Genomic DNA, 25,823 nt, shown 5'->3' with positions numbered 1-25,823 from the left:
ACCACGATATCAGCAAACAGCAATCAACCACACGATATCAACCAACCAACCAATCAACCCACGATATCCAACCAACCAACCAATCAACCCACGATATCCAACCAACCAACCAATCATACGATATCAACCAACCAACCAATCAACCACGATATCAACCAACCAACCAATCAACCCACACGATATCCAACCAACCAACCATCAGCACGATATCCAGCAAGCAACCAATCAACCACGATATCAACCAATCAACCACGATATCCACAACCAACCCCAATCAACCACGATATCAAACAACCAACAATCACCCACACGATATCAACCAACAACCAATCAACCCACACGATATCCAACCAACCAACCAATCAACCAGATATCAACCAAGCATCAATCTGACGATATCCAACCAATCAACAATCAACCCGATATCCAACCAACCAACCAAGACAAAACTCTAGGTCTGGAGAAGCTAACGTGATTGTTGATGTTATTAAATGGTGGAGACAGTGGACTGGTATACCCTCCCTCCTTCTCTTCTTCCTCTTTCTCTTCTTCCTCTTCCTCCTTCTCTTCTTCCTCCTTCTCTTCTTCCTCTTTCTCTTCTTCCTCTTCCTCGTACTACTGGTCCTCTTCATTCTCTTGATGGTGGTGGAGGGTGAGGTGGTGGAGGGTGAGAGGTTGGAGGTTGACGTTGGAGGGTGAGGTAGTGGTGGAGGTGAGGTAGTGGTGGAGTGTAGGTAGTGGTGGAGGTGAGGTGTGATGGAGTGTGAGTTAGTGGAGGTGAGATAGTGATGGGTGTGAGGTAGTGGTGGAGGTGGGGTGGTGATGGAGTGTGAGTTGAGTGGGTGTGGAGGTAGTGGTGGAAGGTGAGGTAGTGGTGGAGGGTGAGGTAGTGGTGGAGGGTGAGGTAGTGGTGGAGGGTGAGTCCTCTTCATCATCTGGATCTCTCGTTAATCCCTCGAGGACTACTTGCTTACGTGGCGGTGTCTGGTCTCCCGTCGTAGTGTCATGTGGCCAGGAGGAGGAGGAGGAGGAGGAGGAAGAAGAGGAAGGAGGAAGAAGAAGAGGAGGAGGACGAAGAAGAATAAGGAGATAAAAGAGGAGGAGAAACCGAGGAATAAGAAGAAAGAGGAAGTAGGAAGAGAAGGAGGTACACATCCGCTTCCTGGGGTGAGGAGGAGGAGAAAGAAGGAGAGGAAGAAGGGGGGGAGGAGTAGGGTTAAAATGAAACAGGAAGTAGACTCATTCTAAGAAGGGTAGATGGGAGGAGGAGAGGAGAGGAGACATTGAAGATGGAAGGTAAATAAACTCGAGAGAGAGGAAGGGGGAGCTGTATCAGGGGGAGACTGCTTCCCCTTCCATTCAGACAAGTCACGTCTAGCAGGGGTAGGTGATGTGTCCATGGAAGGGGGTAAAGGAAGAGGGAAGGAAGATAAGGAAAGGAGAGAAACTACACAAAAGGAAAGGAACTGGAAGAGAAAAGAGGAAATTGGAGGGGGAAAGGAAAGAGAGAGGTGGAAACAGTGACAAGGTTGGTGTACATAAGGAGGGGGAAGGAAGAAGGTGTTGACGCAAGTCCAGGATGTAAACAAAGGGGAAACTAGCCAATCCCAGAACAGGTGATACTCAGGAGACAAAAAGCGGAGGTTAGGTTAAGTTAGGTTGGGGTTAGGTTAAGTTAGGTTGGGGTTAGGTTAGGTTTATGTTATATTGAAGGTGTAAATATTAGCACGAGTGACCTCATCGATTACCCCTCTCTCACACACACACACACCATCATACTGTTTACTGAAGACAGATTATGTCCTGGTGACTCAAACGCCTTGATGATTATTAAAGCGACGAGCAGACTGAAAGATAATCTGGCAGGGAGGGAGGGAGGGTGAGAGGCAGGGAAGGCTGAGGGGAAGCAGGCAGAGAGTGAAGGAAGGGGGGGAAGGAGACAGTCATGAAAGGAAGGAAGGAAGGAAGCGAAATTACCTGTCAGTATTACAATGAAACACTGACTTCAATAAACCTTCCATAATAACTATACTCAGGGTAGATAATTAACGTAATTACCTGTCTTTACCTGTATGTGTATGCGAGGTTATGTATATATATGTATACTCAGGACCATCGATTAGTGGTATATAGTTTAGGTAGAGTCGTAATGATATCTTGACGCCATTTTCGGGTATGATTTTTGGTGGTATAGACAGGGAGTGTGTTAGACGGTAGACAGGTTCCTCCCTTACTCGTCACCTAAACAGGACGTCCCCCACACTCCCGTCACCTCTTCCCCCTTCCCGTCACCTCCTTCCGCCTCCCGTCACTTCTTCCCCTTCTCGCCACCTCCTCCCACACTCTCGTCACCTCCTCCCACACTCCCGTCACCACCTCCCGTCACCTCCTCCCGCACCTCCAGTCACCTCCTCCCGTCTCCACAAACACCTCCCTCGGTAGTAAACGTTCTTCTCTTGCTTACTCTACCAGCAGGGATCAGTGTTAGCGGCCGGGTGCTGTTGACTCCCCCGCCTGCTGCTGTTGACGGGACCTGCTGTGATGGATTCATTTCTGTCCGTCGTGGTTGCCGTGGCTGGTGTGGTGGTTGATGTGGTTGGTGTGGTTGATGCCTTGGTTGCCGTCGTGGTTGTTGGTTTAGTTTGATGTGTTGTCATCGGTAGAATTGGTATCGCTGTCGTGTGGTTTATTTCTGAGTTGATGTGGCTGATGGTGTGGTTAGTGATGTGGTCAGTATGGTGTTTGGTGGGGTGGTTGGTTGTGTGGTGGTTGGAGGTGTGGTTAGTGATGTGGTGGTGGTTGATGGTGTGGTGTGGTTGGTGAGTGATGGCCGTGTTGGTAGTGGTATGGTGGTAGTTGGTGGTGTGGTTAGTGGTATGGTGGTTGTCGTTGATGATGGCCGTGATGGTGATGAACCCGGAAGCGAGAAACTTACACTTGAGTATTTAACTTAACTGTAACACGCTCTGCCCCCACTCAGGTAGACACTCACCTGTGTGACCTCTCTCTCTCTCTCTCTCTCTCTCTCTCTCTCTCTCTCATATTGTTGCACCTTCTCACCCTCCCCCTCATCCCCTCCTGATCTCTTCCTCCCCGTGATCCTCCATTCCCACCCTCATCCCCCCCTCCTCTTCCCCCTCCTCACCCACTTCCCCTTCCCCACGGACTCACCTCCCCGGCGTGTCATGTCCTGGGGGGAGGGGTGACACGCTCCCCCTGGGCGAGTCTTTGTCCACAACCTGACGAAGAACTGGGGATTTTTGAGAGGCCGAGTGTGCTGTGAGAAGACTCTTGCCTCTTGACAATAGGACGAGCAGTGAGGCGAGGGGGTCGTGAGGGGAGGGCGATAGGGGGTGGGAGATGAGGGGGTGGGAGAGGGGAGGGAGGGGAGAGGGCTTTTTGCCACTCTCCTGCTTTCTTTGTATACCGCATTCACAATTTTTCATCATAAGACTAACATTAAAATAATAAAATTATTAATAATAATGATAATAATATAATGAATAAAACTTTGTATCCGGGAATTGAATATATACCTCAGGGAGGATTGTGAGCAAGGGTATGAGGAAGGGAGGGAGAGAGAGAGAGAGAGAGAGAGGTAGCAGAGGTGTGAATAAAGGGGAAGAGAGGTAGAAGGGATGTAAGGGGAGGAAGGGAGGGAAGGAAGAGTGTGAATAGAGGAGAGGACATGATATAAACATAAATATACAGAGTTAGTGGTAAAGCCCCCTCCCCTACTTCCCCTCCCTTCCCCCCCTCCCCCCTCCTCCTTCCCCTCCCCTCCCCTCCCTTCCCCTCCTCCCCCCTCTCCCGCCCCCCCCGGCCCAACAAACCCCCGGGGTATCGCTCTCCATTACGTGGTTGAGGTGTTAAGTCAGCCCTCTCACCTGTCGCCGCCCACTCAACACTGGCTCCCACTCACCCGCTAAAAGCATTCCACTTTGTACATGTTTCCTGCCGTAGTTTTAGGCCGGAGTTATTATAGGTGTAATTCTAGCTTAAGTCGGCATTATGAAAGGAAAGGTATAATTACGAAATATTTTCCTCCTTACCTGTATTTTGAGACTAATTAACCTAAGCTACAGGTAGGTGGTGAATACATTATAATATTTTTACTTCATATTGTTAAGTACAGCCAATATACCGATGCCTTCCTGGTGTTAGCACATACTCAGCACCGTAAACATGGCGACTAGCTTACACAAAGACTATACGTGATAGGTTTAAAAATATGCTGGGCAATTTGAGGATGTTTTTACGTGCCATAGACCGAGGTAGGTATGTGAGAGAGGGGGGGCGTAGCTTAAGGTTTTGTACAGAAGATAAACACTTTGGTAATATATTGAAATGTTAATGGGTAGTTGGGGTGTGGAGGTGAGATATAGTGGAAAGGTTAATTCTCTCTCTCACTCGTTTCTATCTCTCGTCCCCCCCCCCTCTCTCTCTCTCTCTCTCTCTCTCTCTCTCATGACAACCCCTAATCCAGCAGTAATGTTAAAATGCCACTTAACTCGAGTCGAATATATTGTTGTTGTTGTGTCATAGAAAACGGGATTCTATGGGGGGTACTTGACACCACTGGAGGTAACACAGTGTAATCTTCTCTGGCTTTGTGTTTATGGCCAGCCAGTGTTAGTGATGAGCCTGGGAGTGTCGGGGTAACATCTTGTGCTCTTGAGGCTAGTGACTTGAGAGAGGGTGGGTGTGGAGAGGTGGTGGAGTGGGTGAAGGAGGGGGGGTGGAGTGGAAGGTGAGTGGAGGAAGATAAGTTGAGGAAGGTGGAGTGGTGGTGGAGGAGGAGGGGGGATTAGCGTCTTAAAACGACATTTACTTAAATCCTGTGAGATCATTGCCATATACCTCCACCTGTTACGATTTTTTTTTTTTGTTGGTGGTTTTTTTTGTGTTTTTTATGCCCCTTCACGAGTATAGAAGAGGTGTATAGTGTTACTCTGTCTGTTTATCCGCCCGTCTCTACGTATATCACGGCTACTATCCAACACCGTCATAAAACTCAGTATGTTGTCTCTCACCATTGAATAAACTCCTTAAATTCTGCCTCATATTTCGAGCTAACTAAATTTTCCCCTTGGCATTTATTAGAATTGTTGTTGTTGTTGTTGTTGTTGTTGTTGTTGTTGTTATTGTTGGTGTTATTATTACTGTTGTTGTTATTGTTATTATTATTTTATTTTTTACTACTTTTTATTTATTTATTTTTTATTATAGGTGAGGTCGAAGGTCATCAATATTTGGTTGTGTGTGACCTTGGTGAGGTGTAGCCGGGTCAATAGGGTCAATAATATATAGGGATAAAGTTGCCGAGTTGGGCCCTGTGTGGAGTCCTAGTGGGCCCCAGTGTGTGACGACAGGTGTAACGGTGACTTGTGGAGGTTGTGTGACGTTTTTTATGTTACGACTCTCAGTGACGGAGACCCATGCCTCATCAGGCGAGGAGGGAGGAGGGAGGAGGAGGGAGGAGGAGGGAGGGAGGGAGGAGGAGGGAGGGCAGCAGTCTGTTGGGGCTAGCAGCACGTTTAATTGGCTGTCACCACACATGTAGCTGTCACCACACGTAGCTGTGTCACCACACACACAGCTGTCACCACACATGCTTTGTCACCACATGTGGCTGTATACACATGCTGTCACACATGGCTGTCACCACACATGTATGCCACACAGCTGTCTTGCACAAGCTGTCACCACAGCTGTGCCGTGGCTGTCTTGCATCAGCTGTCACCACACACGCAGGCTGTCACAGCTGTCACCACACCCAGCTGTCTCCACACGCAGCTGTCACCACACAGCTGTCACCACACGTGGCTATGTCACCACACATGTGTCACCACGTAGCTGTCACCACACATGGCTGTCACACGCAGCTGTCACCACACGTGGCTGTCACACGCATGGCTGTCACCACCGTAGCTGTCACCACACGTGTGTCACTGCACCCAGCTGTCACCACACACGTGGCTGTCACCACACGCAGCTGTCACCACACGTAGCTGTCACCACACGTAGCTGTCACCACACGCAGCTGTCACCACACACATGTTACCTGTGTCTGGGAGCTTCAAGAGTCATTCAACCTGGTGGGAACTAATTATTGTTTACAAGTACACAAAAAAAGACGATTTTTTGTGGCGTCACGCTACAGGTACAGTCTGATTGTGGTGGATGTTTGTAGGGTATTGATTGTGGTAGTGTGGTGGTTGCTGTATATAAGTGTAGAGAGATATTGGTTGTTGACTGTGGTAGTGAATGGTGGTTGTTTGAGGTGTAGGGTAGTATTGGTTGTGATGCTCTGGTATTGTAAAGTGTTTGTGCAGTTTTAGGGAGGCCAGTGTGTGTGTGTGTGTGTGTGTGTTGAGACAGACGTCATTGCGGTGTTAAAGGTGGTAGACTAACCTGCTGCTCTTGACTCCTGTAACAAGTGGGTGTAGTTCCAGGAGAAGTGTCAGGGGTCAGGCCGCGGCTATTGGCACACTCTGGCCCCCTAACCTAACCCAACCTAACCTAACCTAACCTTACCTAACCTCACCTAACCTAACCTCACCTTACCTAACCTCACCTAACCTAACCTAACCTACTAGAAAATAATGTGCGGGCCAACGTCAGACGGAGGATGGGTGGATAGGTGGGTAAGTGGGTGGATAGATGGATAAGTGGGTGGGTGTTAAGAACGTTATTCGTGAAGAGTGCAGCGGGCGAGAGGACGGAAGTGACTTATATAATGGTGACGGGAGGAAGTACTGTATTTGTAACGTGTGGGTGAGGTGCGTGACCAAGAGCCCAGCAAGCGTGACGTGTTGAGCTGAGGGGAAGGGGGGGGGAGGAGGGACTGGCTGGTGTGTGTGTGTGTGTGTTATAAGTGACCCAGTGCCTCATGGTTCACCTGTACTGTACACCTGTTAGCCTGGTGAGTCTTTTCCCAATCAACAGTTAAAAGGTCAGAGGTCATCCCTACAACATGTATAAATACCAAATGTCACAGTAACCCAGATTGACCTCATTCTCAAGTTGACCCCATCTAGGTATACCATCGCGTCCTTAAATGACCCTCAATTTGTCGAGGCTTACGAGTATTTGGTAGTTAAGTTAACACTAGTTTTGTACCCTTTGAATACTAGTTTGGCAGTGAGGGAGTTGAGGGGTCACGTTGTGTGCCCTGAGAGCTGTTGGGAATGTATTGTGTGTCAGGAGAGAGATGAAGTGATATGATTCTTTGTATGGTTAGGTTAGGTTAGGTTAGGTTAGAGTGTGTAACCACGTCATCTATCTCTGCTGCAGGTGGTGGTGAGGGTGGTGGTGGAGGAGGAGGTTAGTGGTGGTGATGGTGGAGATTGGAGGAGGTGGTGGTGATAGAGGTAAAGAATGTTATTGATTTGAATTGATAATGTCATAAAAATTCCCATGTTGATTTTTCCTTCCTCCTCACCCCCCCCTCCTCACCTCACCCCCTCACCCCCCTCACCCCTAGTTGAGGATGTGAGACATACCTTAAAGTATTGTGGGTGGATAGTGGGCGTCAGATAGGTGGGTTGTTTGATGTGGGTTGGTTAAATACGTGGGTGTGGGTGCTGGTTATGTAAAGTGTTGTAGCTAAATGTGGATACAACCCACTGAAGTGTTTGGTGTGGATGGGTACAGTGCTTAATTACATTGTGGGAGTGGATGGGAAAGTATCCAGCTGTGAATGGGTGGATTGTTGGATGTTGAGTGGGTTGAATACCTGGGTGGGTGGGTGAGTGGATACACCAGGCAGCTGGAGTGGGTACAAGAGAGTACAAGTGAGCCCCTCCCCCACACACACCCACGGGAAGACCTCGGCAGCACAACACCAATAAACACACTGACGGAAACGATGACGAAGTGGGTGAAGGGGGGCAGCTGCTACAGGAAGGGGGGAGAGGAGGGCAAAGGGGTTAAGGGTTAAAAGAGGGAGATATTTACCATAAAAGGGAAACCAAAACAAACAAGAAAATATACAGAGGACCCATTTTTAGTTTAACGAATTTATTGACAAATCCTGGAGTACAGTTTGCCTATTCCGAGTAATCCAAAATAAAGGGACTATAATTACAAGAAAAATTGTATCTTTTCTAATGGGCCCTATATCCTACTGGGCCCCAAACCTAACCTAACCTAGTTTGAAGTGCTTTTAGACCCTAGTTATAATAGAGGTTGGGGCCCTGTGACTTGTAGGTAAGATAACACGTCCCATAGAGATCACAGTATAAGATTAACCCAACGGAGATTAGAAACGCTTGAGCTATTAAGGAAGGAGGGAGGTGGTGATGTCAGTGAGGAGGGAGGTGGTGATGTCAGGGAGGAGGGAGGTTGTGATGTCAGGGAGGAGGGAGGTTGTGATGTCAGTGAGGAGGGAGGTGGTGATGTCAGTGAGGAGGGAGGTTGTGATGTCAGTGAGGAGGGAGGTGGTGATGTCAGGGAGGAGGGAGGTTGTGATGTCAGGGAGGAGGGAGGTGGTGATGTCAGGAAGGAGTGAGATTGTGATGTCAGGTAGGAGGGAGGTTGTGATGTCAGGAAGGAGTGAGATTGTGATGTCACGGAGGATATGATGAATGGAGGGATCAACAAGGAAGGCAGGTGGAAGAGGAAGTAAGAAGTACAAGGAAGATCAGAAGGAGGAGGAGGAGGAGGAGGAAGTGGTGAAGGACGGGAAGCAGACACAGGAGGCGTTCATGAGTCGCTGAAGGACAGACGGAACTCTGATCTAAGGGGCCCCAGTCTTAAGGGGATCCCAGTCTTAAGGGGCCCCCAGTCTTCAAGGAGCCCTGTCTGTCTTTAGGGATCCCGGGCTATCTTAAGGGGTCCCAGTCTTAAAGGGTCCCAGTCTTAAAGGGCCCCAGTCTTAAAGGAGCCCTGTATTTAGGGGATCCATAATTGTAAGAGCCTCCTGCCCTATCCTGCGCCCTACACGTAATGTCCTCAGTGCTAATGGTAAAGACAAGTTGGGTCAGGTGGGGGAGGGGCGTGTTGACCTACAGCCGTGTTTATAGTGGCGCTCAGTGAGGGTCGGCGCCCCCCACACACACACACCCCCGCTGGAACAAGGAAAGGTCAGGGGCGTCACGGGGCGCTCCTGCATACTAACCAGACAAGAGAACAACATTACGGTATAAATGACATAACAACTTCAAACCAAAGACAAATATTCCCTTGTTTTGTTATATGTATTTCATCCTTATCGTCATTTAACTTCCAGATGTCGTAGCGTTATCATACTCTTCTCCCTGAATCACACAACAATGACTGAGAATTGGTCATCTGTTTAGTCTCACTTAGAATAAAGATATCGTTTCATCAGATTGGTCAGTAAAGGCAGTAATATGATGGGTTCTACTCAGGTACAGCATCGCGACAGAGAAGTTCCCGTTTACCTGTTATCGGATGCCTGATTTTGCGATATAAAACCGGAGGCAATTAGCAACGGTTCGGGTAGGGGGTAGGGGAGGGGAGGGGAGGGGGAAGACGTTCTTGTTTTGGGGGGGTTCATGATTCCCCACCTATGTCCTCTTATGCCCCCTAACCTAACCTAACCTAACCACTAAGACAGAACTCATTCAGTGTGGTGAAGGTGATTTGGGCAGGTGTTACTCGGTGTGGCTTCATTACAGACACATCATATAGTGTGGTAGAGGTACTCAGCAGGCTCGGTTATACTACGGTAACTATAACTTATACGGTATACCATTATGTTACTTTACAGGATAAGACAACCATTTATAATATACTATTGAGTTTGAGTAACACACACACACACACACACACACAGTAATTAATAGCATATATTGTAATGACCTGTGTACAAAGTAATTACCTGTTCAACTAATTACCTGTGTACAAATTAATTACTTGTAAAGTATAAAATAATTACATTTACTCCATAGAGAAATTACACAAGAGGTATACAAAGTAATTACAGGTAAAATACAAAGTAATTAGGAGTGGTTTACAAAGTCATTACAGGTGTAGGAGTGTACATAGTCGTTACAGGTGGAGGTGTACAATGTAATGTGTCAGTACAGAAGGTGACACTGAAGGAATGTGGAGACTGACCTTGGTGTGTTGGTGCAGGGGAGGTGGGGGAAAGGTTGCTGAAGGGAGGGGAGGGTGTGTGTGTGTGGGGGAGAGTGAGGTGGGGTGATGGGGGAGAAGGTTGGCCACTGACCCTGCCTGGGGAGGTGTGTGTGTGTGTGTGTGTGTGTGTCGTGGCAGGTGAGGGACTCCAGGTGTGTTGGTAGCTCTAGGGCTGATGAAAGGGTTGAGATTATTCTTTTTGTGTTTATTCATGGTCGTGGTTAGGTTAGGTTAGATGGCACGAACGAGTTGGATTACTTGATCTTGTTGACTCCTCTCTCTCTCTCTCTCTCTCTCTCTTTTTCTTTGTCTTTCTTTATTATTTATTATCGTATTTCTCTCTAGTCCCTTTTTTTTCCATTTCCCTTTCACCACTCACTTATCCCCCCTTTCACCACTCTCCTTTCTCTTCCCTCCCCCTCACATCCCTCCCCCTCTCACCCCCCTCTCTCATCCCTCCCCCCTCTCATCCCTCTCCCATTTCATCCCTCTCTTTCCTGGACACGCTGCTCTACCCCTTGAACCGTCCCTCACAAAACACAAAGTCAAGACCGCCAAGTTATTAAACAGATGACTTAAAACTTTCTTCATTAATTCCTATACTTCCCGCGGCGTCAAAGTTTTATTTCTATTACCTGCCTCGAATTCCCTATCGATCTGTACTCTGGAATTTCACTGTAGGAATGCCCGTGTGTATGTACTCGAGCTGTCTTATCTAGAGTCCGATTTTCAACGATTCTTTGTAGTTTTTCCTGTAATTGGGTGGATTTCAGGAGCTAGTTAACTCATCGATTCAAAATACAGGAAATTGGACTTGATTTTGTACCTTAGAGCGTCCTGTAAGTCAAGGGGTTAATTTGTCACACCTTTAAACCCTTTCTAATTAGGATCTATGACAGGTGAGCATATGTGTGTATGTTGTGGGTTAGTGTGTGCTATTATGCTTCAGTAACTATCATACTTACGAGGTCATTAAACACGTATATTAGACTATCATACACATATAAGATCTACGTATAACACACATGATACACTTACGGGGTCCTTCAATCACTTATATCTAAAGTAAATCATAGACAAAAGTGATCCATCTATCAGGCGAAGGTGATAACTTAGAGGTCCCCAGGTGGGTTAACTAGAGGGGGAGGGGGAGAGGGTCACCTGTCATCAACTTATGGTGAGGGAAGTGACGCAGAGTTGACTTGCCGCAGCCGACACCCTTCCACAGCCGACACTCTCCTGAAGCCGACACCCTCCCACAGCCGACACCCTCCCACAGCCGACACCCTCCCACAGCCGACACCCTCCCACAGCCGACACCCTCCCACAGCCGACACCCTCCTGCATCCAAAGCTTTTTATTGATGTTTTTTTTCGGTCCAGAGGAGGTGGAAGGGAAAAAGAGGAGAGGGAGGAAGAGGAAGTTGAGGAAGAAAAAAATATGGGGAGGAGGAATGGATTAAGGAAGAAAAAATGGGGAGGAGGAGGAGTATAAGGAGGAGGAAGAAGAGTATAAGGAGGAGGAAGAGAAGAAGATGATATGGGAGATTTTCTATAAGCTCCTAGGATTCGTTAAAGTGTTTATGTGGTGTTGATGTGTGGTGGGGTGTTGGTGTGTGAGTGTAGGTGTTGTGGTGTGGTGCAGATAAAGCAAATGACTACCATCTCTCTCTCTCTCTCTCTCTCTCTCTCTCTCTCTCTCTCCACCCACCACACACATATACATATTCCAGGTATAAATCAGTGAACAGCGGGGAGCAACACACACACACACACAACACCACCACGTCACTATACTCATCACCGCTTCCTGACTCACATTCACAGGGGGAGGGGGAGGGGGCATTTCCAACCAACTGAGTATATATGTGACTCATCTGGATACATTAATCTAGCCTTGTTGAGTACAGTAGATGAGTCAAGCGTTCTAGTGTGTATAGTGTGAGGTGATGTGCTGGTGATTGACGTGTGGTGGTGGGTGAGGTGTGGTGGTGGGTGAGGTGTGGTGGTGGTGGTGGTGGGTGAGGTGTGGTGGCAGGTGACCGTCCATTACCTCTCTACCTGCCTGACTCACTGACTGTTAAACTCGCGGTCGTCCCCACTGAACACTTTACCCCAGACACACACACACACAGATCAGATAACTGGGACCATCTCACAGTGTTATGGTGAGGAGCCGATCTGGTGTTGTGGGTTAGGTGAGGATTATGTGAGACAAGGGTACGAAGTGGGGTGTGGGGGAGGGAGGAGGTGTTCTTGGTGGCGGGGTCTTAGGTCAACAGCAGCCGGATAGGAGTGGCCAGCTAGCACACAGTGTCTTATCACGCCCGCCTGTAACTGTGACCACACCTACAATATAGGCCACACTACTGCCACTCTCTCTCTCTCTCTCTCGTGCCAAGTGTAACATCAATACACACTCGTTGTCTCTTTGTATATCTTATGGTCATATTGATTACCGAACCTCAAGTATTGATATTATAACCGCGACTTTATTTACGAAAAGATGTGTCTTGTTGAGGGCTGGTTAGGTTAGGTTGATTACAGTTACATTTACAGTTACAGGAAACTACAGAAACACTCAAATTACTTCACGCGGCGTCTTGCTGTTGTAACCGACCAATGGCTAGCTAGTTCACCTCCTGTTACGGTGACCAGTACAGACACACACACTAGTCCATCCATCCCTCGAGCCAAGACAGTGCTACCCAACACCTGGCGTCCAACACAGTGCTATGAGACGCGTGTGAGAGAGGCGACTTTCTTATCTTATTGTGTGGCAATGCAGCTCGGCCAACCATCTTGGAACAGCAGTTAATGTGTGGGAAGTTCTCTTGAGATCGATGTAGCGAAATTGTTGGTGTCACTGTTGCTCTGTGGCCAAGATTGGAGACTTCCTGGTGGTGGCAGGTGCTCCTCCTCCTCCTCCTCTTCGTCTTCCTCCTCTTCCACCACTTGCACCTTCACTCTTCCTATAATGCTGTAATAATTTTTTGGTGTGCGTGTATGTGTTTTTGGAGTGCGTGCGTGCGTGCGTGCGTGTTTTATGATCAGCAGCGTGAGGCAGGTGGAGTGGGTGGGTGGGTAGGTGGGTGGGGGGTGGACGGCCTTGGGTCATGGGGCGTAATTTTAGGTGTAGTCGGTGTCTGCGGCCGCGACCTTCACCAGCAAACACCGCCGCCGCCCCATGACTGACAAATGCCACGTCATCATCAGTCAACTTTTTGTTTATTGTTAAAAAAAAAGTTCATTCAGAGGTGACAAAAGTTTATTATTATTTTTGTTATTATTATTATCAATGTCTCTGTTGTTGTTGCAAAATTAATCTTACGTGTACAAATATGAGAGAGAGAGAGAGAGAGAGAGAGAGAGAGAGTAAATATATTCAGGGTTTACCGCCTGTGGACAGCACAGCGGGAGGTGGGGGAGAGGTTAGCAATTAAGTATTGGTCAGTTAAGTGAAGGGTGGAGGGATGGAATGGAATGGAATAGGCAAAGGGGGTCAGTGGGAGGGGTCGTCGACGAGACAGGAGGTACCATTCCACCCATCTACCCACCCCTCTCACCCTTCTCCCCCACCCACCTCCCCCTCGCCAACACACCCCCTCATTATATCAAATACACGTCATTGACTTAACATAATGAATAAGAGAACAATTTAACAACACACACTGGTCATCTGTGGGAGGTGTTGTGGGTGCTGGCAGTTGTGGTTGTGTTGTGGGTGCTGGTGGTTGTGTTATGTGGGAGGAGGTGGTGTTGTGGGATGGGTGGGCGGGGGAAAGTGGTTTGGTTGGGACAGTTCAGATAAGGATCACACACACACACACAGTCCAGCCCGGCATTCCAACCCGTGTTTAAATTGTGAAGGTTATTCTGTGGTGTGTGGTGATGGTGTGGTTGTGGTGGTATTGTGTCGTTGTATTGAGTTATGGTAATGTGTATTCATGGTGATTGTATTATATGGTGTACTGATGATGATTGTGTATTGTGATGGTGAGTTATTGATAGTGATGGTTGTGGTGGTGATAGTGATGGTTGTGGTGGTGATAGTGATGGTTGTGGTGGTATTCACATCCAAGAGACGACTGCAGAAGGAAGAGGAGGAGTGAAGGGCTGTTTTGAACGCATTTGTATTCATAACCATTACCACAGACCCGCAACTACCACCAGTCACTTACTTTCAGTCCCTATCACCACTATACCACCGCCACCACCACTACTACTACTACAACAACTACTACCACTTCCACTATCCACTACTATCATCCACTCTACTACTTTCAATTAATTAATTCCCACCACCACCACCACCTCAATTACCACCACTCAATCTCAATTACCAATCTCCCACCACCAATCTCCACTCAATCTCCAATCAACCACCAATTAACCCCACCAAACCAATCAATCAATCCACCAATCAATCAATCTCACCACCACCAATTAACCTGACCACCACCAATTCAACTCCCACCACCACCCACCAACTCCACCACCAACTCACCACCAATCAATCAACTCCAATCACCAATCCCAACCAATCAATCAACTCCACCACCAACCGCCAACCTAATCACCAACCGCCAACCCACCACCAATCAACTAACCCAACCAACCAATCCCCACCACCACCAACTCCACCACCAACTAACCAACCAATCCCAACTAACCACCTCAACTCCACCACACTCCAACTCAACTCAATTTCACCCCAACTAACCCACCACCAATCACCAACCCACCACCAACTAACTAACCCACCACCAACTCATAACCACCAATCAATCAACCGCACTCAACACCCGCTAACTCCACCAACAATCAATCAACTTACTACCACCACCACCCCACTACCACCCCACCACCACCACCTCACTACCACCACCACCACCCCACTACCACCCCACCGCCACCACCACCACCTCCCACTACCACCACCACCACACCCCACTACCACCACAACCACTTTCACTACCACCACCACCCCACCACCCCACTACCACCCCACCACCACCACCCCACTACCATCACCACGACTACCACTACCAAGACTACCACTATCACCACCACTACCACAAGACTTATAGAGTGGCGATCTATATAACGTATCCTATGAGAGTGTCAGTGGTGTGGTAGAGGGAGTGTTGGGGTGTTGACAGTGTGGTAGGAGGAGGACAGACAGACAGACAGACAGACAGACAGCAAGTGACAGGACGTATGACAACCACTTGATCACATTAATGGCACTAACTCGTACACGCTGTCGTCATATAGTGTAGGTTAGTGTTTGTATTCCCACAGTGAAGTCAAATAGGCCCCGTCGTCTTGATAGGCCCCTGTGCTTAACTTATCTAGTAAAATTAAGTCTCACTCTAAATAAGCCCCAATTCTTATGGTTAGGTTAGGTTTCGGGACGGCGGGGAGAGGGTAGGGGGGGGGAGCATTTAGACTTGAGGCTGTAAGAATTGGAGCTCCTTTAACCAGGCACCAACGACTGCACCACAAACTGGATAACCTAAAGATAATGGTGATCCCAGTTGTTGCATCTCTTACCATCCGCTCGTAAAGGTGTCAGGGCGCTGCAGTACCTGGTGACTTGGTGCATGTAGTGGTGATCACGACCTGTGTCTGCTGGTGCTCTGACAACCCAGGTACATAGTGAGGGGGATGGGTGACGTGTGGGGTGGGGTGGGGGGAGGTGTATACAGTATTTGTATGTGAGGGAGGGGGCGACTGTGTGTGGGGGGATGTAAACATGTGGGTGTGCGTGTCTGTGTGAGAGGTGTGAGAGAATGTGTCAGTAGTATTATTGTTGTTGTAGACGTCATATACTGTACATGTGTGTCAAGTGTGGGCAGCGTTGACGTGTGTGAGAGAGGGAGAGAGAGAAAGGGTGAGAGAGAGTCGCAGGTGGCGTGGGAGCGTCCTGCCCTGCCTCTCACCAGAAGAAAGGCGACCTCCGGATACCAACACTACCATCTGGACGTCACTTCCGAGGGCGCCAGGGTCCTCAACATCCTGACGCTGGATATAAACATTAAAACCATTTATTTTTATATCAGTCGCTCCCGGGGACGTTTTTGTCTTTGTTGTGGTTGATGGTCGTTGATTAAGGATTTTTTTTTCCGTTTCGTGATAAATTCGAAGGCTGTATTCGTGTCTTTGTTACCTCAAGGAGCCCGAGGCCCCAGATTGAGTACTTAGTTTGTGAAGCGGCGAATTTTTTGTTTGTTAATAATTTTTTATTGATTTTCAGGTTATTTTATTGGAAATGATAAAATAATGAAATGGTAAAGATATGATATGGGCCAGAGTGATGACAACATGAAACAGGGAAAGAGTGGACAGTGGCCAGAACTGAGTTATAATATGTGGTGCCACAGAGTGAGGCATTAAGTGATGGAGCTGTTGTGTGGTGTGCCCAAGCCCCAGCGACGCTCCGGCTGGGGGTCGGGCTGGGGCAGGGCCAGCACAGGTAAAGGCGCTACAGCCAAGGGGGACCTGAACCGTGGGTGGGGGAGCATCAGACGGTCGGCCACCATGCCTTCGTCAGGGTCTTACCTCAGTAAGTCTTCGCGGTCCTCGCCCCAAGCTTACCGCCGCCACCTTCTGCCCTCAACTCTTCCCTCCGCCAGTAAGCCTCAGCGTGCTGCCACCGACCCTTACAAGGAGCCGCTGTGCCCCGCCGTCACACTAACATCAGCTAGTAAAGACGTGGTAGTGGTCGACGACGTTGGGGAGCCCGGCACTCTCCGCCGCTCTCAGACTCTACCTATAGGAGTCATGAGGAAGCCTCCAACTTGTCTGAGCAGCGCTGTGGCTTCCCTCAAGCGTGAGGGTTCTCTGAGGCGGCGGGGAGCCTCTGGCCGCGACACAATAAAGAAGAACAACAATCCTCCCAAAGAAGGCTTAAAGCGACAGGGGAGCGCCAGTAGTCTCACTACCACGACACAAGCCAACGACAAGAGCGTTAGTGAGAGAACTGTTGACTCCAGCGTCGTTAGTGAACCTGTGGTGGCCAGTACACAGGATAATGTGGATTCTAGTGCTGGGACTCCGAGTCCTTTCAGGAGAACACTGACATTGCCTCCGGGAGCAATATGCAGACGTTGTCCGGGCATGAGGACCCCAGAGAGACGAAAAATTTCGTTTGTACATTCAAAAACAGATCCGACCGAAAGTGACGAAAAAGAGAGCTCGGACACCATCGTTGACATGAGTGATGCGACCAGTGACGGTACGAGGACATCGTCGTCATGGCGGGGCAAGAGGAACTCTACCACCTCCACCATGTCGGGTTTATCTCGCCTCACCTCCACCACCACGACAGATGAGGGCGTGTGTGTGTACAGCGAGGGGGGTAGCGTGGGCTCGTCCTCCATGTACGGCAGCGTGCGTGGTGGTGCGTGGAGTGGCAGCAGCGTTGACGAAGGTATCAGCGTGTATAGCGCCCCTTCTCTCGCCTCCTCAGCCGACCTCAGCTCCGCCTCCAGCCTCTACGAGCGTGCTGGGGCGAGGCCAAAGCTCCGCACTCCGCAGGTGCTTCAGGGCATACTGCAGAAAAAAGAAGGGCAAGAGGAGGAAGATGAGAAGTGCCTGCGGTGCCAGCGTGAGGCTGCGGGAGGAAGCAGTACCCCTCTGCGACGAGCCCGCAGCCTCCGCACACCTCGACACCTCCCCGTCACCCCCACCCTCCTCAGACTCCTGCAACTGGTGAGTGTTACACTACCTGTTTGTCTCACCTGTTTTGTAAATATTGTAAATACTCAAGTAGTCTGTAATTATCCCCAAAATTACTAATATTAGAATATTGTGATGCCACCAACATGACCACAACAATATTTTATCTTTGAAGGCAGACGAAGTAAACGTAACGTAACCTAACCTCACGAAGGTAATTTTCATAAGCTTAGGTTAATTTCCATATCTTGGAGAATTAGTGGTTGTGGTCCTCTTAGTGGTAAAATATTGATATTAACCATTTTCCAGGTGTGTCTGTCTCAAAGTGGCTGTACTGTATCTCTCTCTGTCTCTGTCGGCGCTACTCTTATTCTCAGAGTAAATTATTGCACACCGTGTAAAATGAATTAATAGTAATTTAGAGAACAATCAGATGAAATGGTCCCTAATGTGTGTGGCTGAGATGTAACCACGTTCATCTGACAGACTTCACCACTCATTGTATTAAAAGTTGTTCTAATCCTACAAGGTGAATCAAGGGACGGCGGGAGTTACAGTGAGGTAAGCGGCACTTGGGTACAGTAATGGGAAGCTGTATGATGATGCTGCTGTAATGTTTCCACTATCATGGTTCACTGACACACAACTGAGGCCTTTGTGGTCAGCTGTTTATTAGACTTATCCAGTGTTGCCATTTTATATATATTTAATTATAACAATGAATGATAATTGTACAAATGACTGACAATAATAATAACAATGACATTAACAACAATTAAATAACTGATAACTGCAACAGTAGATTCTTATGATATTGTATTGTTATATTTACGTAATAAACTTAGCGAAGAAAAACTTAATGGTTGTAATTGAAAGTTAGAAAGAATCATACGAACAAGATTATGAAGAGCAAAGTAGAGAGAAGATAAAAATATTAACCATAAAATCATTTCCAGTTTTCATCAGTACAGAGCCACCAGGCGGGTCAGAGCCACCAGGCGGGTCAGAGCCACATCAACACTCTGAATTCTATTATAGTTAGACCAACATCAGTACACCATTGTGAACATGACGCACCAGCCTTGTACAATGTTACCAGATGTTCAATTCCGTTCCATGACGCTTAGAGGCTTGTAAGTTAAATAACCCACGTAATAGAAGTTGTAGGAATGTATAATTTGGTTGGTTGTGAGATTAATAATAATAATAATAACAATAATAATAATAATGGCCGTTTAGGGAAGATATACATGAGTTACTGCGATATTAAATCTTAGAAAACGAACCTTACCGTCAACAGAGAAAATGGTCCAAATTTAAGGATAACTCAACTAAAATATCGTATATTCATAGGAGTTTAGTGAAAGTATACATGAGTTACCGCGACAATGCTTTACAGAAAACGAAGCTCACCGCTAACACAGAAAATGGACTATATTGAGGTATAACACAACTAAAAATGCAAATATATAGGACATTCACCATCGCTGTAGTAGACCAAGACACTTAGTATTTACATAGGTATTCAGCTATTTCCACCTTTTAATTTCTTTTGTCTTTTATTCAACATTATCACACACTTTGACACAGACCGGGGACATTAAGCAACTCATTTCCGTTTGGTGTCAGGTTTTTATGTCAGACAGACGTGACTGACAAGTAGATGAATACACAGTTGTATATTGTGTTACTTGCTTATTAGAGCTTCCTGTTGACTTCTTTGTTATCTGGGGTCGAGATCCGAGTGTCCTTGTGGTCTTGAGGGTATTAATATACGGTTTGAACTCGCTTCTATCATCTATACAGCAAATGGGTTCCAATATTAATGAATCTCAATAAACTAGCCATTAGACTTGGGGTTCAATCCTATTAAAAGCATCTGAGCCTAACACAACTAATAGGATCTGTGTTTAAAAGTCTTAATGGGCCCCAATTGAGGCTATATAGGTCTGTTTAAGGGCCTGTTGTGTCAGGGGCCCATTTGACACTTCACCACAGGGTATCCCAGCGTGTTAGAGAGTTGTATGACCAGTGTTGCTATCAGGTGTGACTGTGTTAAATATGTATGGTAAGAGTGTGAGGCGTGAGGACCCCTGAGTAGCGAGGACACCTGGCGCCTTGTACCTCGTCAATAGGTACTTCCCGCATCCTTGTGCCTCACCTCCCTCCTCCTCCTCCATGAATTTACCCCCTACGATGCCTACCTCCATCTTTTCCCCACTTCCTTTTACGTTCCTCGCAAGACTTTACCCTCTACGATACCTCACACACCCCTTTCTCCCCCGACCCCCCCTCCTCACTAGCCAAGTCCCCTTACGATGTCTTCCCTTGAGCCCTAACCTCACCTGCTTCGTTCCCTCGTGAAGTTAACCCACCTCTTCTGTGACGACTATTGTTCACCTGTCCTCTCCCACACACAACATTGTCCCTCCCTCCCGCCCTCTCTCTTTCCCTCCCATCACCACACTCCCTCTCTCCATCCTCGTAACATCACACCCTCCCCTCCCTCCCACAACTCCTGAGTCACCTCCACGCTCTTAACTACATTCGGTACGCTCTTGCAAATTAAGTTGGCGGGAGAATTAGTGTTGTCTTTACCAGAGAGGAGACAATTGTGTGCCGCCGCCTCTGAGGGTCGGTTATTACTCGTTGTACTTGGCGTTAACGAGCGTGGAAAATAGGTCGTTAAGGAAATGTGGGTTTGTTTGTGTATAATAATAATAATAATAATAATAATAATAATAATAATAATAATTTTGTGGTATATATCAACAATATCAAACCATAGGTGAATTATTATCATCACCTATCCCGTATTTAGGTTAGGTTAGGCTGTGGTGACCAGGAGATATTCATGGTGTCTCCGGGACTAGGAATTATCAAGTGTTATGATCGCTGGTGTACCTTTAAGGTGACCCCAAGTGTGAAAAAGAAATTTCTCACCTGTGCTGGTTAGATATATATATATATATATATATATATATATATATATAGATCTATCGACGCCAGGTGAATTTTTTTAACCTTTTGGGGAGGTCAATTTAAACGTTCATAGTTACTTTAATGAAAATATTTTTATCATAGATATAACACTATCGGCTCCTGTACCCCAATACAGGTTCAAAAACTATATCACTTGACATCTGAACCCATGAAACACTTATATATAGGTTCAAAACATCGTCATTACTCATATGAACCCCTGAAGTGATCCATCAATGTTTTGTGGTGTATTAATACATAAATAATTTGAGCCTCGGCTGTTTCCCTGTACTGTAAGTGAGAGGTTCAGACAGTGTTTAAGAGGTAAGGTGAAGGGACGTCAGGTGTACCCAGTGTTTCCTAATGAGGGTTTTACAGGTAACAGTAATACACCTTGTCGTATGTGACCTTAGTCTAATTTAACCATTACAACTGTGTCCCTTGCTCGTAATTGGTCTTAATTTCATTGGTTCGATTGTTAGTTTAAGTTGGGGCCTATTAGGACTGGGGTCTATTATCCTTGGGGCCAATTAGTACTAGAACCCCTTAACATGCTAGTAGTGAGGGTCATTGTAAGAATAGTAATAGTAATAATAATTTTAATAATGATAATGATAATGATGATGATAATACTAATGATAATAATAATAATAATAATAATAATAATAATAATAATAATAATACTTTCAGTAGTAATCTGTAGAAGTCCAGAGTCCCTGACAGCCAAATCGGTCTTATGTGGGATAGAATTTCACGTAATTATGGAAGACGATTAGCCAGTCAATGATTACAGTCCCTAATCAATCACAGTCTGTCAGCAGTTAAAATCGCTAATCAGTCAGTTAGTAGGTACAATCTCTCTAATCACCTACAGTCGTCACAATCCCTGATTAGCCAGTCAGTGGTCACAATCGTCGAGTCATTGATTTACATAATAGGTATTACAGAGGAGGAGTGAGGGACTAGGTCGACTAAGCTGATTGGATCCACGTTAGACCTTCCAATCCCTTTTAAGCTGATTTGTTACCTCTGCCTCCCCCCCGACCATAACTCCCTCCTCTCCTCATCTCAACTGCCTCCCTTCACCCCAGCTGCCTCCCTTCACCCCCAGCCTCCTTTCACCCCAGCTGCCCTCCCTTCACCCCAGCTGCCCTCCCCTTCACCCAGCTGCCCTCCCTCACCCCAGCTGCCCTCCCCTTCACCCCAGCTGCCCTCCCCTTCACCCCAGCTGCCCTCCCCTTCCCCCGACGTTAAATCTGTCTCATTAACAGGTAAAGTTAGTAGTGGTGTTGGAGGGAGGCAGGGAGGTGGATGGTTAGTGGTGGAGAGAGGGAGGTAGATGGTTGTGGTGGAGAGGCAGGGAGGTGGATGGTTAGTGGTGGAGAGAGGGAGGGAGGTGGATGGTTAGTGTTGGAGAGAGGGAGGGAGGTGGATGGATGATATTGTGGAGAGAGAGGGAGAGTGGACAGTGCCACATTGATTGGCACATTCTCGCACGTGATTAATGGCCCGATACCTGGCTCTTGACGTCGTACACTCTGCCTGCATGACCCCCCTCTCGACTGCTTAGTTCTCCCTCCCTCCTCCCTCCTCCTCCCTCCCTCCTCCTCCTCCCTCCCTCCCCTCCCTCCCTCCCCTCCTCCCCTCCTCCCTCCCTCCCTCCCTCCCCTCCTCCCCTCCCTCCTCCCCTCCTCCTCCTCCCTCCCTCCTCCTTCCCAACATAAACTCTTAACAACCTTACTACCTTATGATCATATTCACCATATTAAAAAAAAAATCGATAAATTTCCTACTTGTAATAAAACCCTAAATTATTTATTGTATAAAATAGTCACTCACCGAACACAAGTCATGGCGCTACTAATTACAGGTATAATACATCCACTAACTTACTATAATACTGAATTAGTTACAGTATATTGTGTTCTGGTTCCTCCCTGTAACTGAGCTTTTGTATTTGTTTTGAAGTTTGTTGATGTTACAGCTGTAGTGGTGTGACACAGTAAGTCTTTTATTAATAAACTTTGAACTTGTGTTGTGTTGTGATGGTGGGAACAGGGAGCCTTTGTGTAGCTGGGTGTTGATTCGGTGATACTGGGAGTTTTGACAGACGGTGAGGGTGTAGGGTGGGTGTAAGGGTGTAGGGTGGGTTTAGGAAGGGTGTAAGGGTGTAGGGTGTAGGAAGGGTGTAAGGGTGTAGAGACAGCACTTGGGTGTATGTGTGATAGTTGCTGTGTTCACATTAAGTCGTGTTGAGAGTGTCACCTTACACTCTCTCCTTCCTCACGCCTCCCGGACCTCCGCCTTACACTCCCCCTCACTCTGCCTCACTCTACACACACTCACACACACTCCCACATCCTCTCCCACACTCACATTCTCTCCCACACCCACATTCTCTCCCACCCCTTTCCCCCCTCACGTCCCTCTCCTCTACCACCACCACAACAGCTTCTACCACAACTACCACCACCACCTTACCGTCAAAATTGGTAACTGATCATGTTTTTTGGCAACAGTTACACCCTCCTCTCCCTTCTCTTCCTCTCCCTTCTCCTCCCCTCCCTTCTCCTCCTCTCCCTTCTCCACCTCTCCCTTCTCCTCCCCTCCCTTCTCCTCCCCTCCCTCACATCTGCTTTACATCGAACCCCTCCCTTCCCTCACCCCGTGTCTCTGCTGGGGGTAATGTTGGCACCACACACTAAGGGTTCCCCCCCTTCCCTCCTTCCCCCTTCCCTCCTCCCATTCCTCCATACCCTGAGATATTTCCCTCCTTCCTGCCCTACCCAGCACGTCCGTCGCTGTCTGGTCGGCCATGTTTTGTTTTAGATGACGTCATATCCTCTAGGTGACGTCAGATCCCCCCCCCCCAATACAGACGGTAGATGACCCTGTGCCATCCTGTGTCTTGACCCTTTGACCTTGTCTCTATTGTACCATTAATTTGTCATCCTAGTGCCACTCTGTCCACAAGACAACACCGTAATGGCGTTTAATGTTGTTGTGGGAGGTTGTTAAGTCTTAGTTAATAGCGTTTGTATATTATTTTACTCCCAGGCGTCAGTGTGTGTTGATAATCTTACACTGTCTTGAGTAAACAGTTTGTGACTTAAGTAAATAACAATAACAATCTTGCTTTATATTGTCATAACTTTAATTACTAACCAAACAAATGTTCCTGTATTTAACTGTTACCTGGACTTGTTTTTTCTTGTAATATTTGTTTCTTTACCTTAATATTATTTCTACATATATGTATATTAGATATAAACTTGTGATTATTTACTTATTGTCAGTGTTTATTAGGATTGTTAATATACAATAATAATAATATTGGTTACAGCAAGAATTTAATTATGTAACTCATTTTAATTATGCATCTTTTACCTGTTAATTAACTGTCGTGTTCTTTTCAACAGGTGAGTGTTTTTGTGACCCCTGGTGAAGGTTCGTCTGGCGTTAACGTGAGTGTGGACCTTCCTTTTACCTCCCCACTCCCCCAGAGGTATCCCAGTGTTACCATTTTGAGAGAGAGAGAGAAAGAGAGTTGTAAATCACGTAATAAGGGCGACCATATGCCGTAATTTACAACTGTGGGACAACTTACCATTTACAGTCAAAACACTTATGTTGATTTACGATTTACGAGTTTTAAAGACGCAGTGATGATGAGAGTGTAGAGGGGAGGAATGGTACCCCCTCCCCCCCTAGTGCTGATTTACAAGACAGACAGACAGACAGACAGACACACACAGTACCCCACTTACCTACTGTACTTCCTCTACCCCTTTACTCTACCCTTTATTCTACCCCCTTACTCTACCCCCTTACTCTACCCCTTATTCTACCCTTTACTCTACCCCCTTACTCTACCCTTTATTCTACCCCCTTACTCTACCCCCTTACTCTACCCCCTTACTCTACCCCTTTACTCTACCCCCTTACTCTACCCTTTACTCTACCCCCTTACACTACCCTTTTATTCTACCCCTACTCTACACCCACTCTACCCCCTTACTCTACCCCTTTACTCTACTTGCTCTCTGCCTCTGCCCTTACTCCCCCTTACTCTACCCTTTACTCTACCCCTTACTCTACCCTTTATTTCTACCCCTTACTCTACCCCCTTACTCTACCCCTTACTCTGCCCCTTACTCTACCCCTTACTCTACTTATACTCTACCCCTTACTCTACCCCTTTACTCTACCCTTTACTCTACCCCTTTACTCTACCCCCTTACTCTACCCCTTTACTCTACCCCCTTACTCTACCCTCTTACTCTACCCTTTACTCTACCCCCTTACTCTACCCCTTAAGCATAAAAATATAGAAAAAAAATCAAAATATAAATAAACAAAACTACAAACTCAACATACAATAAAAACAAAAATAAAAACACGAATTAAAAGCAAAAATAATGAGACATCTTCTAAATTAACGTAATATAATTTAACCTTAATTTCCCGGTATTCTAATTTACGCCTCAACCATTGTGCCCTCAAGGTGCTGTTGTGGGTAATGCCGGCAGCCGTAGCCACTTGAGTGTAAAATCAGAGATGGTGTTGGCGGGGGGTAAGGTGTCTGAGTGTCTGTGTGTTGTAAGGCTGTGGAGTATTGGCTGTGTGCTGCCAGATGGGGGGAAGGGGAACAGGGGGTGAGTGAGGGGGGGAAAATGAGATGTGGTTAGAGTGTGGGGAGGAAGGGGGAGTAGGAAGATGTGGTGAGGTGAGTGTGGGGAGAGGAAGGGTGTAGAATGAGGGAGAGGGGAGAGGGGGAGGGAGGGAGGGAGAAATTTACAATGTTACCAGTGCCACTGAAGACCATAAGCCAGGCACTGCACTTGATTGCCTCTCACTTCCTCATCTGTAAGAGTTAGGTATCTCTCTCTCTCTCTCTCTCTCTCTCTCTCTCTCTCTCTCTCTCTCTCTCGCCAGTTTATCAGTCAGCCAGTTACTCCGTCAGTCACCCTGTCATTCAGCCAGTCAACTAAACTGTTTACCCGTTCCGTCTCTCACTCCGTCAGTCAACTTGTTAATCAGTTCGTCAGCCAC

General features: G+C 47.1%; 1 protein-coding gene across 1 annotated transcript in view; it reads left to right on the top strand.

Moving 5' to 3' along the window:
* The window catches only part of LOC121858554 (uncharacterized serine-rich protein C215.13-like), a 79,207-nt gene that overhangs the window by 49,582 nt on the left and 3,802 nt on the right, over positions 1-25,823 (top strand). The window contains exons 2-3 of the mRNA XM_042355044.1: positions 16,366-17,840; positions 24,191-24,276. Of these exons, the coding sequence (XP_042210978.1) occupies positions 16,509-17,840; positions 24,191-24,276 (1,418 nt within the window). The 5' untranslated portion in view covers positions 16,366-16,508. The remainder of the gene's footprint in view (positions 1-16,365; positions 17,841-24,190; positions 24,277-25,823) is intronic.

This window comes from Homarus americanus, unplaced genomic scaffold, assembly GCF_018991925.1.
Source record: "Homarus americanus isolate GMGI-L3 unplaced genomic scaffold, GMGI_Hamer_2.0 scaffold74, whole genome shotgun sequence".
Taxonomy (NCBI): domain Eukaryota; kingdom Metazoa; phylum Arthropoda; class Malacostraca; order Decapoda; family Nephropidae; genus Homarus; species Homarus americanus.
Note: the sequence above shows the minus strand (reverse complement) of the source record. Positions and strands in the feature narration are given on the sequence as shown.